This window comes from Netta rufina, assembly GCF_964035555.1.
Source record: "Netta rufina genome assembly, chromosome: 13".
Classification (NCBI taxonomy): Eukaryota; Metazoa; Chordata; class Aves; order Anseriformes; family Anatidae; genus Netta; species Netta rufina.
Genome location: NC_140136.1, coordinates 15984888 through 16004724, shown reverse-complemented (window position 1 = coordinate 16004724; position 19837 = coordinate 15984888). Strand labels below are relative to the sequence as shown.

The 19837-nt window shown below is 43.4% G+C and overlaps 1 protein-coding gene across 2 annotated transcripts; it reads right to left on the bottom strand.

Annotated features, from left to right (window-relative positions):
• Positions 1 to 3699: 3699 nt before the first annotated feature.
• Positions 3700 to 15901, bottom strand: AKTIP (AKT interacting protein). Of its 2 annotated transcripts, none has more exons than XM_084294758.1 (10): positions 15856 to 15901; positions 12281 to 12394; positions 10848 to 11053; positions 8826 to 8890; positions 8638 to 8738; positions 7236 to 7324; positions 7064 to 7162; positions 6742 to 6849; positions 6285 to 6345; positions 3700 to 4617 (listed from the first exon to the last, which is right to left on the bottom strand). In XM_084294758.1, the coding sequence occupies exons 2-10, from the start codon at positions 12320 to 12322 to the stop codon at positions 4507 to 4509; spliced, it is 882 nt and encodes a 293-aa protein (XP_084150884.1). In that variant the 5' UTR covers positions 12323 to 12394; positions 15856 to 15901; the 3' UTR covers positions 3700 to 4506. The 2 variants fall into 2 exon arrangements, with proteins under 2 accessions (XP_084150884.1, XP_084150885.1); XM_084294759.1 differs by having other exon boundaries at positions 3700 to 4614.
• Between the last annotated feature and the right edge of the window lie 3936 nt (positions 15902 to 19837).

The window sequence follows — 19837 nt, the reverse complement described above, 5'->3', positions numbered from 1 at the left end:
CAGACAATTTGCTTCAAGACTTCATCATTATGCCAGCAGGCTAAAATTTCCATTTCTCTTTCTGAAACATTCTTTACGGAACGCAGAATTGTAAAGGCGATACTTAGAAGTGTTTTTTCAAAATGCCACTTCAGCAAAGCATTGCAAGGACAACTTTTTTCAGTTAATTTCTCATTAGTTGACATACCAGCACTAGGAGCTATAACGGCTAACAAGGAGAAAAGGCTTTTGTATCGGCAGTACAGTTTTGGTACTTGCTTGCCTACCTTGCTCCTGGAACAGCTCCTTTTAATACACAAGCTCATGCTAGACGACCCAGTTATTCTCTCCCCTTTTTCAACCTGAAATAAAGGAGATTATTCAGATTATTTATTCTAAACTAAAGAAGTTCAGCATTCTTTAAATAAATGTAATTGTTTCCACATCAGCAAACTGCTGTTAATGTTTTACTGAGAGAAACCCAGTAACAGCCTACAGCTGTCCATAACAGCTCAAAGATAAAACATGCTCAAACCACCATCATTTTTACTAATTCCTTTCATCATCCTTTCTTGTCATTGCTTTTACTACTCTTTGTTTTCTAAACCCCAGCAACAACTGCACAAAACAATCGTAGCCACATCTCCAGTTGCCAGTGGGCTATGGATTTGCTCCGTATTGCTTTACCTCTGCCTCCACCCAACACCATCAGTCCACCAGTAGTTCAGGGGAAAAAATTACTTTTCTGCTTTACATAGCACTATGAATTAAGCTTTGTGTCTATCCTGCTGCAGCTGAAATAAAAGAGCAGCCCAAAATTAGAAGGGATTAAACTTCTAAGCACGTCCTTCAATTAAGTGGCTTAGGAAATTTGCAAGTCAGTGATTTATTACAGAGCCTTCTGAATAATATAATATAAATAGATAAAAACCATCACCTGCCAGTTTAGCACTGGTTCTGTCTCCCTGCCTAGCTGGCACATTGTGCTCAGCCAAAATTCCAGGCCCATGTCTCTGTTTCACTGAACCTTTCACAAACTGAGTTGGAAGTATTTAAATCTCAATTCCCCAGAAAAGCGTAAAACAAACAGCAGCAAGACACTTAATGCTCACAGTGTTTTAGCAGCTTCACTGCAGGCTGGTGCCTGGGCTCTCAAAACACGTTCCCCACGCATTTTCCGTGAAACAAAACCATACCACCACTTTCCTTGCAATACAAGCTCAGCTTTCCAATCAGTTACTCCATTTCTGTCTCCTAATCAAGTTCCAACAGAGCTGTGACAATTCCAACACACTTGCAATTCCTCAGCCCATCAGAGTCTGAGATACACAGGCTAGTAGGGGCACTGATGCCACACAGAAGCGACAGGGTCAGTGACAGAGCCATATTTTTCCTTTGCACTGAGTTACAAGGACATCCAGAGTTCCTCTCACAAGTTTCTGCAAGTCCAACACTGCCTTCAAGTCCCCTCTCAGTATGCTGGACCCATTCTAGAGCCTCCCTAGCAGAAAAGCTGCAGCCACGCTTCACTGGATAAACACATTTTGTAAAGGGTAACGACTGACAGCACACACCATGAGCAGAGCATGGGGTGAAAAAGAACAAATGCCTGTTTAGTGTTATCAGGTATTGCTACCCTAGAATGCAAATAACAGCCAGAAAAGCTTATGAAGGATTTTTTTCCCCCCACAGCAGATCAGCTGCACGGGAACCAAGAGAAAGGTACCAGAGCAACAAGAAAAACATTCTCTGAGTATTAAGACAGTTGTCAGGCAGCTGGCAGACTGCTGCACTCTGTGCCATGCGCAGGGCTGAGAGCAGCCCATGCCCCGGGCACAGAAGTGCTGGGGAAGGTGCAAGCTGCACGTGAGCTCCTTCCTGCAGCCCCACTTCTAACAACATCCATTGCCAAACACAGCGTTAAATAAGAGACACCAGGAAAGAGAGAGAAAGGCCCTTCCCCCTGTGCACTGCCTTCAGGTTCCTAAAATTGCTAGTACAAAAAAAATAAAGAAAAATAATAAAAAAAAAGAAAGCAAAACGTGCCCAACCACCAAAGCAGTCTCTCGCAAAACAGGGACTTTGGACAGTCGCCTTCTTTGACCCCAGTCCACGTGTACAATCACTCGCAGCAGCTCAGCAGCCTTTCCACTCAACATTTCAGAAGTACTCGTGGCAACAAACAAGTGAAGTCCCACGCTACAGTCCCAGCTACAGCCCAGTCCCGTGCCACCTGCACGCTCTTCCCTGGCAGGAGAGGCAGGCGGCCGAGCAGGAGGCTGCCTGCCCCTTGCTGCCTCGCGGCGCTCACTCACCCTTTTCTGTGAGGGACGGACGCGGCCTCCAGCCTCTCCAGCGCAGATCCCGGGGACACAGGCGCAGGAGACAGGCGCAGGGCTGTGCCTGGCGGGGAAGCCAGGAGCCCCCGGGGCTGCCAGGGGCCAGCCTGGCCCAGGAGACGCCAGGAGTGCCATCAGTGCCCCTGAGGGGGAGCACTCGCAGGGTTTCCAGCACGCTTGGAACACCACTTTCAATAGTTTGTAACAACAGAAAACCAAAGGCAGAACGCAGTGCATTTGAAGCCAATAAGTATGTGTCAGTTGGCTGCCCTCATTTACATGACCATTTACATAGATCTGCACCTCATGCAAAGAGGCACCAACAGCTTTCAGAGCCGCATCCAAGTTCAGTTGCACGTACCTTTTTCAGAAGCACCTGGCTGGTAACTCAGACTTTGAGTTCCTCTTACTTTAACCTCAAATTTGTTTAGCAAAGAAACACAATTTAGAGTGGCTCTCTTACTACGAGTACCAATGGAAGTACTAAATTTCAGAAAGAACCTAGGCCCTGTAACAGACCATCTTTATGATCGAAAATTATGGAAATTGAAGGAAGAGCAGCCCCATAGAATGCACCTTTGGATACGCTTTGTTGCCTTAAGAGGCCTGCTGTTCTCCACATACCCCCTGCACTCTTCATCTGAACAGGAATTCCAGCACTCCTGGCATCACTCCAGGCAGCCCCAGGAAACCACTGCATCCCAAAGGCAGAAACTTGAAAAGGCATAAAGCACCGTCATGCATTAAGGCTTCAGCATTACCTGGAGGAGAATAATTACTTAATTCATATAACACTATAGAAACCACGCAAGTCACCCTTACCAGCACATTAAGTTAATCGTTTGGTATATTGTAACATATTACTTGTGAGTTCATCATACCTTTCCTTAAAAACTAAGGATTTGTTCTCAAAAATTAGAAAGCCTGTTATAGGACATGTGGATGTAGCTTCTGTCAGACAAAAACAACAAAGAAAAACAAAAGCTTGCATCGTATTTATACATGAAGTCACCAGTAACATGTTTGTTGCACTACTGCCATCAGTACAGGTATGAGGAGTTAAAGGAAAAGCACGGCAGCTGTAAGAGGCTGGCATCACAAGTACTGAAGCTATAGGAAAATCCTGTTAGACAAGAATAAGACATTTTGCTGGGTTATGACGCTAGGAAGACTTGTGGAAACAAAGACTCTGTCCTAAGCTTACACCAGCTTTAAAATGTTTTCCTAGACGTGGAACCAAACTGTTCAACCAGTCTCTGCAGAACGTAACAGGGTGCCTGCAAGTACTTGTGCAGCCAGGTGCTTCCACTCCAGTGCCAGTCTTTGCTAAGTGTCTAGAGTACAGATGAACAGAGGGACAAAAGCAAGATCATCATTTCTTTTTATTTTCTTAAGGTGTCACTATTAACACACATTAGTCGAGCTATCCTAGTAATTCCTTCAGTGTGGCCACCTAGGGAATCTAAAATCATCTAAGATTTTATTAGCTCAAGAGACCACCGTTAAAAGCTTGGATTTTAGTGTTTATGGAATAAAAGTCTACTAAGCCTGACATTCTGCTTTCACCCTGTCAGACTAATGTGTGCTTTAGTGACAACATCCATTTACAAATCAATAATACATCATACACTGAGTGTCATCCTCAGTTTTACCTCTGGAAAGTGCTAAATGGAGTCATTGGACCACCTATTTACAATTTCAAATTCTAACATATTTACAATAGAAACCGAAGTATTTAAAACCATTAAATATAGTGTTTAACTCTGCTATATTAGTTTACATGAACACAGCTTACCTCTGGCATCATATTTCCTGCTAATATTTCTGCCAGCAATTTAAGATTTAGAAAAAAAATTGCTATTCCTGGAGGGAAAAAATAAAAGCTTAAAAACCAACCCAAAACCTCCAGGCATTTCAGAGCCCTGAGGAATTACCCACCCTAGACAGTCTTCAGGTAGAAGTACTGCAGTGTTCAGAGATGCTTCCAAACTCCAGGCAAGCCTTTAAAACCTAATGCATATGTAAAACGTTGAGTCAGCAATCCATCAAGCAGGTTTACTGGAGTCACTGCTACCGTTCAGTTTTTGCTAATCCATAGTCAAGAAGGAAACTGCTGCTTTGCTGTTTCTCCCTCCATTACATTCCCTCCACCCGCAGAAAGTGTTGCGTGCACCACAGTCCAAAAGAGCTAGGTAGGCATTGTCTTCTCTTCTTTGCTGAAAGGCTGAACTGAGCCAGGCTTGACCCATGAGAGGCCAGAAACATGCATGCTTTTGCAGTGCTGATCTTCTGGCTTCTTCTAGGTAGAAGAAAATTAAAGTCAGAATTATTTGGTACCCCAAACTCTCTTGTCCTCTCCCACCCATTTTAAGTTTGGCAAATACAAGCTGAAAAGTGGTATTGTTTGCTCTCCTCAAAGAGGAACAGAATTAAGTCTATTGCTTTAATTTCTCTGGATGCGCGTGGCTTCTGTAGAACTACTCTGACACCACAGGAGAGTTTTAATGTCTTAGTTCACATATTACTACCCCATTATACTGTAAAGATTAAGAGATACTCTTTGGATGGAGCACTTTGATTGGAAACCGTAACCCAGCACCACTGCACTGCTATTTGCCAAATTTTTTGATTCTACAGAAAGAAGAGTCAATCCAAATCAAAACATGTCAGCCATTAGCTCGACACTAACACCTCCAGCGTGGCTCCTGAGGTACAGGAATTACAACAACAATAACCAAATGAGCCAGGATTGCAGCAGAAGGGAGAGAGAGAACTCAGGACTTGGGAACTTCCTTTTACAGGGAAGGCAAAGAAGATTCTCAGCTACACTGATGTTTTGGAACAAGTCTCCTAAGCCATGGAAATCAGGCTGGTCTTGCTATCAACAAACTACTCCAACAGCTGAAGTGCCATACGTGCACTAACTAACACATTCAGAGTGCACCTCCCCGCCAGCCCAACAAGGCCACCAGGCGCCATTTCACAATCCTGAGGCACAGTGAATGCAATGACTTGTCACGCCACTCCGGGCAGACCCAGAACTGCTGTTTGCCAGCTCTTGTTTAGTGCAAAGAATCATTTGAAAAATAAAAATAATAAATTGATTGACAGGGACACTATGTTTTCAGAGAATATTTTTAAAGCCTTAAGTTTTTCAGAATGCAGGCTTACTCCATTTGGCTTTATTTCCAAGAAAGACAAGAAAACCTCTTCTACCCTCTGGTCCTGTGTGCGTTTATATGCTCAAAAGCCATTAGATAGTTACCATCACTACTTCAGCTCCAGCAAAGATAAAGGGCCATTGTTTGAATGTTACTGCCCCTTGGCATTACAAATATCAAAGGTATTGCTCAGGTGAAAGCTGTCATAAACTGTAACATTCTTGCCCTATCAGAGTGCTTTGTGATAGATGCAACTGTAAGCAGCCTTTGATTAGCAGACAGTGCCTTACTAGGAAACAGCAGCATCAGAAACGTTACCAAGGTACTCTGCTTGTGCTGCTTGAAAGGGTTTCAATGAGAAGAAAGCCTTCAAGTTTTGATTAAATAATTAGACATCTTTCCACAACAGAGAAGAACAAAGGTGGGGACTGTCAGGTTATGCAGCACTACTGACCGTGACAAATGCAGGACAAGCTAAACAGGCAGTCAGCAAATCTCTCCTTTCTCCTTCTTCCCTCCCCTTCCATCTCCAAACAAAAAATCTGCCAAATTTGCCAACAATTGTACTCAGCCCAACAAAGCTTTCTAGCTGGCCGAACAATTCATTGCTTAACACACTGAAGTTAGAACAGTGACATAACTGCTCAGTTAGGACTCCAATTCAGTTTCCTCACAACTGCAGATACAGAAAAGGAGTGGGGTGAGGTCTGCCTGGTACGTGCTCATCTCAAAGAGACGCGGAACCTTCCTTGCCTTTTCAAGCAACAAGCCCTTTTGACAGTCAGAATCGGGACTTTGTGCATACCTTCTGAGTCAACATCTTCTCTCTGGCTTCATCGTGCACAGCTGGATTCCAAGGAGAAAAACTATGGAGAAAGTACAGTTCTCTCTTACCTCACAGTTTTGGAAACTAAAGCACAAAGCAGCAGTACAGCAAAACACAGCAGTTTTCCTTGGTCTAGTTTGATGAATTTCAAGTCAGCTACAAATCTGAGTTTTCAGTGTTAAAACATGCATTTCTTGAGAACTTAACTCACAGTGGCATGGATCTTTTCAGCATTAAATACATTGTTTCACTATTTAAGATTTACTCAATATTACACAGAAGGAAACGAGCACAGGAATAATTAAGGTACTTACAAACATACAAGACAAAAGGACAACCTACTTTAATCTGTTTGCAGGGAAAGGCTTCAATAAAAATTATACCAAAACTTGTTCTCAAAAAATTAAGATGTGGTGAATTTGCTCACAGTACTTACACGATTGCATAGGGATCCTCTATTTTGGGCTGATCAAATAAGTGACTGCTGCATAGTTTGACACTGTCCACCACTTTACTTTTGAACAGCTGAATATCTTTTTCATACCTACAACAGAGAAATAAGCGATGTCACTTAACTGCAAAGAAGCACAAGTTTGCTCCGGAAGCACAGACAGATTTGGCAAAGCCTCAAATTAAGTTTCTAATGCAACCATCTCCAAAGGTAAAGACCATGAATTGATTGTACAGATCTCGTTTCTACACTTCTGTGCAAAAAAATCTCTTAAGAGACTATGTCTATAAACACAGAAGATACTTACAGCACTGCAGCCTCAGGGTTCAGAGGACTAGTTGTGTCAATCTTGTAGAAGACTCTGCGAGCATACATTAGTACTTGCCATATGTGATTATGATTTCGCCTAAAAGGAACAAACCATGGTGAAGAAGGGAAAGAGCCTCTTTCAAGCTACCCACCAAAATGTTACCACTAACCTCCATTTTGCAAACGCTCTTTTCACATCCAGTTCACCAGACATGGGATCTACTAGCGGATGGAAGACAGGCAGATCAAAAACCAAGCGCTGAGTTAGAAAAAAGAAGAATCCTAACGTTAAAACTATTGGGTGAAGGTTTTTTGGTGGTTGTTTGTTTGTTTTGGTCAGTCAGATGTTGCTTCCAAATACTAATCAACTAGTACTAGATAACAGGAAAACACCCTAAAGTGATTTATAGCAACTGTGAAACTGTAACCCAACATACCCAGGCTACGTGCAGGGTCTTGTCCTCTTTCATGCTCACTACCAAATCAGGAAACTAATCCTGTGTGCCAACACAGGTAATATCAGATAAGATCAGATTAAAGCCAAAAACAACCCTCAGCTATTAATGACTGAAAGCTTTTTAAATACTTGAACTACAAGCAATATTTTTTTTTATCCTACACATTTTTAAGTAAACTGTGATGTCACCATGGTGTCTTCAGCTGTGCACAGTTAGTTTCCTCTTGCATTTGTGTGCTGCTCCAAAAGAAAAATACTTCAACAAGGTTTGAAAGCCCCATGCTAGTAAAAAAAATATGGATATATGAGAGGCATATGAGTTTCTTTAAAATCTTTTCAAGATACTGATTCCTACTAATTCCGTCCTTTTAAAGGTGACAGCTTCACACAAAACTTGACACCAAGCAGACAGCTTCCTGACATAGCAACTCCTTCTCAGCTACAGCAGTTCCATACACCCACCCCTGATCTTCCTGTTAAAGAAATCTGGCCAAGAGGGCCGGATGCTCCGCTCTGGAAAGAGTCCGATTGCCACATGTGTGTTTTTGTTTTGATGGGGATTTTTATTTTTTTTTTAAACAGGAATGTAATAACTTGCATTCTTTTCCCTAGAGAAGAAAAAGGGACAGCAGACTATCTATTCCCTTTCCCTCTATTTTACCAACTTTCAACTCAAGTTCTTAGTTCTTTGTTTCAATGCATTTTAAAACAGACACAGGCAAGAAATCCTGCAGCACTGTAGCAAGCACAGCACAAGAGCCTGCATTTTATGTTCCATTATAGGCTACTCAGAATTTGTACACTAAGTGCTTCAACTTCAAGTTCCTTGCCAAGGAAGTAGCAGATCAAACGTTGTGGTAAAGAACTGGTTGATTACTTGAATACTCTAATTAATCTAAGCTCATAGAATTCTCTCTACACCAATCTCAGTAATCAGAGCAACAACTTCCTTCCACAGACATTAGGAAATATATACAAGATGGCTCACAAACATGCCCAGCCAACTGAACAAAACTAGTTCAATGAAATGAGAAGCTACCTGGTGCATTAGCTTTAACGGGAAGCCGGACTTCGAGCACCAGAAAACCCCAAAACACACAACCATGTCCACTTACCGGGCAGTCTCCATCTGGGTAGTTATCAGGAATATAGACAGTAAATTTAAACACACCATCCTGGTAGAGCCCATGTCTTATGAATATTACTCCAAACCACACTGCAAGTGAGAAAGTTTTCTTGAGAAATTTGAAGAATTTAAAAACAAGCATGTATTGCAATTTTAAAAGTTAAAGTTTAAACTTACTTAATGCTGATCTGTAAGATGGCTGCACGTAGACACCTGGCAATTTCTGCTTAACAACCAAGGTACTGCAATTAGAATCAGTATTTAGAATAGCTCCACAACTGTGTTAAACCTACAGCAAGCTGACAGCAGTAAAGCCAGAACATACGGCCAGTAGTTTAACAGGAGACTTCTTCCACAAACTTATACTCAATTCCCAAGGGCTGATTGCTCAGAGGAGGAGGCAGGTAACTAGCAAAACCATATACTTTCACTCTGCTTTTCCTAGCTCTCCACTTAAGAAGCTACTAAGAGGAAGTATTATTTCTCCTGAGAAATAATTTCTCTCTGTAAGCAGAGAAACGGAAATAACTTATTTCCCCAGAAGATGCATTTAATGCTTCTCAGCACTGTGTGATTTCCACTTTTCTACTGAATTCCCAGTTTCAAAGTAAAGAGTAAAAAAAGGATTGCAACTAAATTTCTTTGAACAGAGGCTTGCACTCAATTCCAGTTAATTCTGAAAGTGTACCAAACCTTTAATTTTAAACAAATTTTCAGTTTTAGATAAGACTATGTAGCAGGTCAACCAGGAATCCTACTGGCAAGAGACCAAACAAAGTAACAGAGAACAGAAAAGACAGGCTGGGTATATTAGAGATCTACATCAAGTGATTACAGCATCTCATTAACAGTAGGGACCAACACATTTTTGTAAACTTGCACTTATTTGTTAATTCATTTCTTGTGAAGATGATCAAATTATCTTCAGTTACTTCAGCCATCAATGACCCTTGAATTAAGGAAAGGTTTTCTCCCTCTTCCTTTATCCTTTAGGAAGCTCCATTTGATAAACAACAGCACTGCAGAGAAAAATCGTGCTACTTTTTCCATTTTTCTAATTATTGAACACAATAAGTTCCTTCTAAATCTAATCAGCTACAGTTATAAGGTATGCAGATTCTACTGAATACCATAAATGATAATCTGAAATACTCACTTCATACATTTTCCAGTTAGTTGCCATACTGGCCCATTAAATTAAACTCAGCACACTTGCACTAGTAAACAATGATCTTATAGAAAAGCACTAACACATCTCTCTGCTAACTATTTCCATACTGTACGTGAAATTGTTAAACAAGAGGAATACAACGTATTCTTGCATGCTGCAGAAGAAAGACATTTTTCTTGAATTAAGAAGTCAGAATCAGTTGCCTGAACACCACGTTTTACATTTAGAGAGTTCTCACTTTCAACTTAATGGTTAAATGCAAGATCTGAAGCTCAGTATTGCATCAGGACTCCAGGGATTTCATTCCAAAAGGCACTGCATACTTGAGAATCCAATACGTCTACTACTGACAAAGTCTCTCCAGCTTTATGGCATAAAACAGTTTAAGTAACCCCATATAACTGGTAAGTTTTGCAGACATACAGCTTTGTGTGTGTGCTCCCACAGCACTCTGCACATCACTACACCGGATCAAATGCAACTGATCAAACTGATCCAACAACAACTCTTTAAATTGCAGTGACTCCTCCCTCTCAAGTACCATTAAAGACAGGAAGACACACAGCCCTCCTAATATCCACTTAATAAGCACTTTCAAGTGTTCCACATCCTAATTCCATTATACAGTGCCCTATCTTCATAACCATCTTCCTACTAAACATCTGCTGGCTTCTGTATTATTGATTGTTTAACAAATGAGGTATTTCTGACCAAAATGCTATGAGGGTACGTGGTCAGGTAGACCAGCTTTGGTAGACCCAAAATGTTTTTCCTTGAAGACTGAGAAATACTAAAATTCAGAAAATCACATCTAAACACAGCCCTTAAAATTTCATCCCTTTTTCTCCCCTGCCACCTCAAGAGGTGGAGGTTGCTGCTCGGGAAGAATTTGGTGTAGCACAGAGTTTTACTGCATTCTTTAGGGGCTGTGGCAGACACCACACAAGCACTAGACCCCTACAAGTTATTTTTTCACTGAAGCATACACCCAGTAACCTATAACAGAAAAAAAAATAGCGAAAACCCACAATTCTGCTAGGAGGGAATACTCCAAATAAAAAGGCCCGTAAGAAGCATGTGTTCCATTTGTCGATTGGGACGACGCGGCAGGGGAGGCAGGCTTGGTTATTGGCACAGCGTTCTTTGGGATAGAAGGTAACTGTTTCTTCGTAGAGGTTCGTGGAGGACTGGTTCTCAGCTCTCCAGTCAAAGTTTTCTCTTCAGCTTCGGGTCTCTGTTATATTAAAACAGAACCAGGGCATTAGAGGTTGGAATTCAAAGTATTTAACATAGGAACATATTTTAACACAGGCTTAAACCCACCCTTAGTAATTACAAGTTTGGCCGATGAGATTTTTTTTTATTTTTTTTTTAGTGATCTTGGGTTTGTTTTGTTTTTATATAAATTTTTATTCAATCAAACCCAGACTGTAAGTGCAAAAGCAATCAAGGCTAGGTTGGAAATCTGCAGATTAGGACACGGAGGTTTGTACTTATTTAGGAACTCGAAGCAGGTAATATATACCATCAGCTTAAAGTCAGGCTATTTCCAGCACATCAAGGTAAGTCACTTCCACTGACGCGCATCCTCACATTCATAGACTTCAAAGTCTATGACTTTGAAGAGTCTCTCAGAAGTACCGTAGTAAAGCTCAGAAGAAATCAGAGCTTTCTATGGAAAACTTAGCACAGGTGGGAAGTGACATACGTGAAGACAAACACCCCACTTGGCACTGATTGTGCAGCCTGCTCCCGCTGTGGGAGAATCACTGGCTGACAGTGACATCGAGCCCAGGTTAAGTAATTTTGCTCTAACAACCTTTTTATGCCTATGTCGTTTCACATATGTACATATATACACACACACACAGACTGTTCTACGTAGTGGGTCACTGCTACGCTGCTAGAGATCGCTATTAGGTACAGACCTCAAAATCATTCCGCAGGCTGCCAGGACACACCTGCAGGTTACAGACCCGTGACTAGGCTGTGCTGCTCACCATTTAGGGGACAGCGTTTCGAAATGCTTGAGACTTGGGCCAGCAGCAATACCTATGCCTTGAGCACCATCAACCAAGTTATAGAATTTTCTCTAGTAATGAAAACCTGAGAAGCAAATAACCTTCAAAGTGCTGTGCTTTTAGACAAAGTCTCATGTAGCAAGTAATAGCATTAGAAATGCAGTTTTGCCAGTGCTCACTGCACATGCAATACCTGACTAAAGTCTACTTAAGACAGTAAAAAATGTCATAAGCAGCAAGTCCTTAAACTATTTGCACGTATTTGTCTTTCCTACTTGAAAATGCTTCAGATAAGACAAGTCATTGCAGTGAGTTCTGGAGAAGGCTCCGTTCACAGGCACATTCCAATTCCTGCAAGTCACAGCCAGCTGACCCTTTTATTGAAGGCAATCCCAGCCCTCAGGATTTAACACCTTAGAGCACCCACTCATTATATCTACCTTGCGCACAGAACTTGTAGACATGCTCCAGAAAGGGTTCATAACGTGTATTCCAAATAAAGGACTGCAATTTTTCAGTGTCTTCCGTTTCGTCAGGCTTCTCTGGTTTACACCCTAAAAATACACAGAATGAATGTGCATCCTTACAGATAAACAGGACTCAATATATAAATAGGATTCAGATCTAATTTTGCACCCAGCTTTATGTTGCTGTAAAAGAAGAGAGCTTCTTGGAGTTAAGACCAATGGTAGATAAAATCACCAGAGCTCTATTATTGATTAGACTCCAGGACAGTACTATAGCTGCCTACACAGTATTTTTGCACTTGAACGCCTCCCTTCTTCCTGCTATAACAATATTCTGAGAAAGACTGCAGCATATTCTTTGTCTTGCCAACTGCCAAAGACCATCTATTGGCTCAGCACAGTCAATACAGATCCTCTGCACACACAAATGCTGAAAGTTATCACTTCAGCGTTCACACCCAGCATCGGACAGCTCTACAACAGCTCACTCTCACAGCATGGCCAAGGGCTGTCCCTCGCACACACTGCACACTCTGCAGGTTTCAGAGGCACTCCAGCCTGAAAAATCACTGCCATTCCCAGGGCACGAGATGATCCTCCCATGGAGCCTGCATTACGTATGTGTCATTCTGCTTTCATCTGCATTGGTGCCCTGCCAGGAACAGACAAAGCCACAGAACACAGAAGATTTTCTGTAGCTATTTAATGGGCTCATTATGAGCACTAAGCTTAATGCTCATTAGATCAGCAGTTCAATTACAAGGACTTCAGCAGTATTTGGAGTTTCGGTGTTTCGTCTGTTCAAGCCATTCGCACAGCTCCCCTTTGGGTATAAACTCCAGAAGTCTTTTTTTTTCCCCCCTCTTAAAAAAAATGTCTTGTTATTGTTTGTGCAAGAGCTCTCTCGCCTACACCACCTCATCTGGCACTGCCTGTTTCCTCTACTCCTCTTTTTTTTTTTTTTTTTTTTATTCCAGTCCTCCTGGTTTCCAATATTCCACCTCCCACCCCACCCTTTCTCACTACAGTAAGTTTTGAGACAGTACATTTTGCTTGATTTCTTTAATATGGAATCATAAAAACACTAACCAAGACAATTCAGAGGATGAGAGAGACAAAGACAGGACAGCACAAGTTATATTGAGGTCAACACCAAGTGTTTTCTACAGCACACAAGTCACCACCACCTGTTCACGCATTGCTTTGAACAGTTTATAGAGAAAATGATAACGTTAAGATCCAGACTCTTCCTAAGACAATCAAAGCTAACCTTGTTAAAAGAAAAAAAAGAATTAAGCCAGACTATTTGTCAGAAAAAAAAAAAAATAAATCCTAGCTGTGCAAATGTTTAAAAGAAACTGATATCAAATGCAGTTATCTAACTACAGCCATCTAGATACTGAGCAGCCCAGCAGTAAAAAATTGCAAGCACCATTCAGGAAAGCGATAAAAATTAATTCAGTCTCCCAGCCCCAAAGCATCTGAGGCAAACATTCCAGGACACGATTCCTCCAGATATTTTTCCTCTTCAGCAGCCAGAGAGACGCATCGCTCCGAGCCAGCAAAAACAGAGGGGCAGAACAGGGGCACGCTCTGGGACAGCGGTGGGACAGCAGATGTTTTCACCTTTCCCCATCCCCTGTCTGGAAGGCAGAGCCCTGCCAGAGGGCCATGCCACAGGCCCTTCCTCTTACCCAAAACCCAGCCAGACTACAAGAGCGAGATGCTCGGCTACCAAAAGACAAGAGATTTCCTTGGGGACCTTCAGCGTGACCTGAGGGTGGAGGAACTGACGCACAGAGGGCCCGGCTCTGACACGAGCAAACTGCTGGGAGCTGAGGTACAGGTCTGAAAACAATTAGCTGGAACCTGGAGTGATTACTTTATGGGTTTGGGGGAATTTTTTTTTTTTCTTTGAGGACTAACACAAACTGCCCTATTCCAGAACAAGAGCTGAGACATGGGAGCCAAAAAGGACACGGAACAAGGTATGTACATAAAGACCAGCCCAACCTACTACCAGCAAGACAGGAATTGATCTGGAAGCGTGATAACTGCTGGATGCAGTTCCGTCACTGACTCCACCTTGCAGAAAGCAGCCATACGTGCTCAGTACGCTCCCAGCTCTGCTGAAACGCTTTGCATTACAGAGATGCCTATTTACAAGCTATTAAGAACCAGTTTCATCTCCAAATAAAGCGTTACTTTAGTCCTAGTTAGAATACAGAATAACTTCCAGAGAGGATCCTGCACAGAGCTCCTTCAGCCAGCTGCCCCCCAGTAACAAGCGATACACAGCGTTTCCCTTAACATGTTGCATTGCCCTCAGCCTCTCCTGTTAGGATCCTATGGATGATGGCGAACTGGTGGCCTTGGAGTGCCAGTCTCCCACGCAGTCACTGAAAAAGCCATTCAAGGTGTTTCAAAGTTGGTTTCTTTTGAATCATGCTCACTCTTTCTAGGTACACTATACAGGAGCTGAGCACGGTATCAGCACAAGAAACGTGGCCTGTAACTGCTAGGTCCTGCACCTAAAAATTTACTACCCTAGATTAATTACAAGTCATTACAGATAAAAATTAAAATAATGGACTATTGGTGTGTTTCAGTTGGCCTGGTAATCCTACTTCCCAGCATGGAGAAGGCCTACAGCTGCCACGGGAGCGAAATCCCAGCATCATCCAGGGGTGGTTCCAGGCAGTGCAGTCACCCAGCGTCACCCTGGCTACAGCGCCTTCCACAGGGGTACCTGCTGCTAAGGCACTCTGTGGGGCTGCACCTACCGGCAGCAGCAGCCTCCCAGCAGAGCCCAACGCACTGGCTTTGCTCATTTTACATGGAAGGCACGAACACCTTCAGAACGATCACCCGGGCTCCTCTCATCACCCGCAGAGGCTGAGCACCGCGCTGCCCAGCATTGCCTTTACAGATTTCTGCTGCTTCAGGAGCCGAGCGCCACAGCTGCGCTGCTGAGCTGCCCTCCTCACACGGGCCTTGTATCAGTCTGCACCTTTTCCTCTAGTATTTGCCTTCTGCTACAACAACTGAAAACACGAATAAGGTGAAGAGATACCACTTCAAATGCTGCTTCTTGGTAAGGCTTCCTGGCTTTTATAGCGCACTCGCACTGTGGAAGCCCTCCCGTGGCTGCCCAGGCCACCTGCCGCCCCCAGCACACCCCGCAGCGGCACCGCCAGCACCACACGGGGTGACCGCGCTGAGGGCCGGCAGCAGCTGGGCTGTACGCACGTCCCCTTTGCTGCCCCGGGCAGCTGTGAGGGACCCCGGTGCCTGTGGGGCACGGAGCCGTTGGGGATCAAACCCTCTCCCCCCCCCCCCCCCCAACCGCCACCCCACTGCCAGCGGTTCCCTGTGAGGAGCGCCCGGCCCCAGCGGCGGGGCCCGCCCCGAGCCCCCCGGCCCCCCCTGCCCACAACGCCGAGGCCGCGGGGAGCCCCACCCCGCTCGCCGCCCCTCCCTCCCGTGGCAAAAACGGGGTGAAAAAGAAGGAAATTGGTTAAAAGCCGCGCTCCCCGCCGGGCCCTCACCGCGCTCCGGCCGCTCCCCGCCGCCCAGGCCCCGCCGCCGCCGCCGCCCCCCTTTAAGCCCGCCCCTCGGCCTCGCACAGCCGGGCCCGGCCTCGCGCTCAGCCAATCGCAGCCCCTCCCGTGCCGCGGCGTCACCGGGGGGCGGGGAGAAGAGGGGGAAAGCGGCCAATGGGGGCCGCCGGGCGCTGCGTGAGGTAATGAGGGCGGCTTCGCTCCCCTCAGCGGGTGGGGACGGAGGGTGCTGCGGGGAACGCCCTTCGGAAGGGGATTGGTCCGCGAGGCTGTCCGTCTAGAGCGGGCGGACCAATGGGAGGGGGGTGACGCACCTGTCAGGCCGCAGGAAGAGAGCGGCGGGGCGGGGGCTGGGAAACGCGAGCCTCTCCCATTGGGCGGCGGGGCGGAGCGGGGAGAGATGCGATTGGCGGGTTGGGGCGGCCCTGCCTGAGGGACTGTGCGGGCCCCAAAATGGCGGCCGGGGGCGGGCGGGCAGCGGGGCCGGCCCCTCACGGGCACCTGAGTGGGCGGTGTAAGAAAGTGATCCCTGCTGCGCCTCTGAAACACTCACCCAAACACATTTTCTGGAGCTTGACGCCTCCAGCAAACTACGTGAAAACATAACACAGGCACGGCTATGGCACTAACACCAGAACAGCGCTAAATAACAGTGCACGGGGCATCAAATACCTCAAATAAACTTAAGACTGAATGGGTCCTGCGAGATGAGCTAAAGTACACAATCACATGGGGGTCAGGATTCCCTTCTTAGTCACACCAGATCTGTATGAATTCTACTTAAGAAAATCTTAACTGATTTTCATACTACATGTATATTGGTATTTTAACTGACTAGCCTAAAGTGCTATTTGTATACCTTAGAAAAAAAGTTTCTTTTTCTAGGGATTAGTGCCTGTTGAAAATAAGTTTAATAAAAGTCCTATTCCTTTTTACTTTGTATCCGAAGTTAGGAAAAAATCATCTCAGAAAACATTTTTTTTTCCATTTCCATATCTCATTATCTGTTGAAGAAAACATATAAACATTTGTTAGGTCCGAAGTGCACAATCTTGAAGGTTTGTTGGATCAGCTTGAAAAAGCATTACAGGTTCATTACTGTGTAAGCACGCCAAGAATGTCTTGGAAAATGACAAATATAAGAGACGGACTCATTTGAAATTCATCAGCTTCAATTTTAAATCTTTCAGGAGACTGAAGAGAGAAGCTGTAAAATACAGAGAACCAAATTATTATACATTCATATTTAAATCCATTTTTTTCTAGGCATACTTGCATATCTGTTTCACCCAGAAGGCTAAATGCAGGGAGGAATTTAATTTAAAACAATGTCTTCAGGCTAGCATAGGAAAAAGGTGTTGGCCAAGATTTTCCACAATACATAGAATCATACCCCAAAAGCACATATCCTCATAACCCCAAACCTAAAATTGCCAAGCACCTACCTGTAGCTCTGCTGCTGAAGGGGGGCCACGATGGCTGCATCCTGTAAGGCATATTCACTATTATGTTTAATTGCCCAGCGTGCAAAGACCCTGATAGTTCTGACTGGGCCAGAATTTCCCCTTGTGGTGGCTGCAGTTTTTAGAAATAAACTGAATGGAAGAGACACGAAGGAAGTTCCATGTATTTAATTAGCTGGAGGGAGTGCTTAGCACCACTAGGTGGTGTTCTGCAGCTGCTGTAGTCGCGTAAAGTGATCCATAAGACAGCTGAAGGATGAAAATACTTTACTGACTGAAAGCCTGTATATGCTGTATGACAAGAAGTGATCAGGGCTTTTGCTGCCAGCTGCAGATAAATATGCATGCTTCTCTCCTACTGCCATCCCCAGCAGTTCTATGGGGACACTGACAAAAGAATTTTGAAAAAATACCATATATAGTTACACGAAACATCACCTTACTTGATAACTATCAGTATTAACATGCCTTTTTTTCCTCCTCCAAAACAAAAGGTGAAGTAATATATTTTTTTCAAAGCTAACAAGCAGAATTATAGTCACTGTTAAAAACTCAAAGCCTTGAACACCTTTTCAAATGCAATTAATTCCTTTGTGATTTAGATACTACAAGAAACACTATCGTCACTTTATGGAACAATATAATTACAAATGAAAACAGTGAAGTAGTTAGGAGAAACTATTAGGCTCCTAAAATATGATGGCAAGCGTACAAGAATACTTTAAATCAGGTATTTTCATTTTAAAGGCATTTACAAAGAAGCCAGTGGGTAAGAGCTTATTTCACAACGCACAGGGGTGGTTTTCTATGGGGAGGAATACATCATGCCACAGTTCTCTCATCATTCTGAAGGGCAATAACACAAACAAGATCTAGGTAAACTGGAACCGATATGTGCAGGTAAGGCTAGAGCTATTGAACATCTCAGCCCTTCTTGCTAGGTAATGACAGGTATCTCACAGAACCACAGAATGGTCTGGATTGGAAGGGATCCATAAGGATCTCCTAGTTTCAATTCCCTTGCCATGGGCAGGGACACCTTCCACTAGACCAGCTTGCAGAAAGTTATTTGGTTTGTGAATGCCTTCCCAAAACTTATTACCCAGAATGGTAGTTCCCATACAGGGCTTCATAGCTTGACAGAAAATGCTGTCCAGACCCATAATTCTCGTAACATGCCCTGGGTTTGGGGTCTCTTGAGCTGCTTTGGCATACTGCTCCATGCAGATTTCAAAGCATTTCTCTCAGTTCCACTTAGATTTATTTTAGTGCAACACAAGCCTGGTAACATAGTACAACAAAGGAAACATCAAATTAGTAAAAACTAATTAGAAGTAAAGGCTCTTAGTGACAAGATTGGAAACAAGTCAAATACAACCCGCTCCTAGCTTACACTTCATGTGGTATTTCTCTGGTCAGTTCAGCTCTTCTGCCTCTAAGGTGGGTCAGTGCTGGGATCCAGTGTTCAGAAGCATCAGAAACCCCACAGCATCATCTAATGATACAGTGCCCATTCATCCCTTGCCTCCTCACTAACCTTACTCCTGGCATATGTCATCAAAACCATCCCTCTTATTTTCATATCTTTTCATAAGGTTGAGATAAAGACTGTCTAACAGGACAGAAAAGGAAGGGGAAATAACAAGGATTATTCTCATCCTAAATCCAAAAGGCAGCACCATACCAGCCACTAGGAAGAAAATCAACTCCATCCCAGCCGAAACCAGAACAACAGTATATTTATTTTCCTTGTGGAAGAGATAAGAAGAAACAGCCCAAACTGCATCATCAAAATCTGTTATGTAGTTCTTGGGGTCTCTGCTCTGTCAGCAACACTGTAAAACTTCAACTACAAACTCACTTCTTTAACAGAGAATCAGAATTATTAAATATATTTATTCCCTATAGGAAGCCTTTCATCTTGCTAGATTCACTTCATATAAAAGTACATATGTATATAATATCCCGACACTTTTAGATTTGCATGGCTGCTGATATATTCAGCTACATGAGAGCTTGGCTGTTCCTGAACAGCAGAAGCTAACAATGACAAACTACTTAGGGATCACACCACAGCCTTCAAACTATGCTTTCCTCAGTATGTCTCATCATGGACATTCATACCTAAATTTGTCTACTGATGAATAGAAATTCCTCATTTTAGATTTTTCCAACCATTTTTGATGGTTTTGAATAAGGCGTTAATTAGACTTGCAGCTGTAATTACTATTTACTTACCGATAAGGGTTTCGTTTGTTTTAAATACATTCCTTTCATGGAATATTTTGATTCATAATCATGTAAAACATACTTCCAAGCAAATATGCATGTAAACTCACTCTCAGGAATAACTAAGGATTACAGAGTAATCAGATTAAAGAATCTTTTTGAAAAATCAGTTTTGCAGAGAATAGTCATTAGAGCGCATCTGTATGAGACAACCGTGGCAAATCAGTGAACACAGCCCACGTAAACAACCTTTGATCAGCAGTTTCCACAATATCATT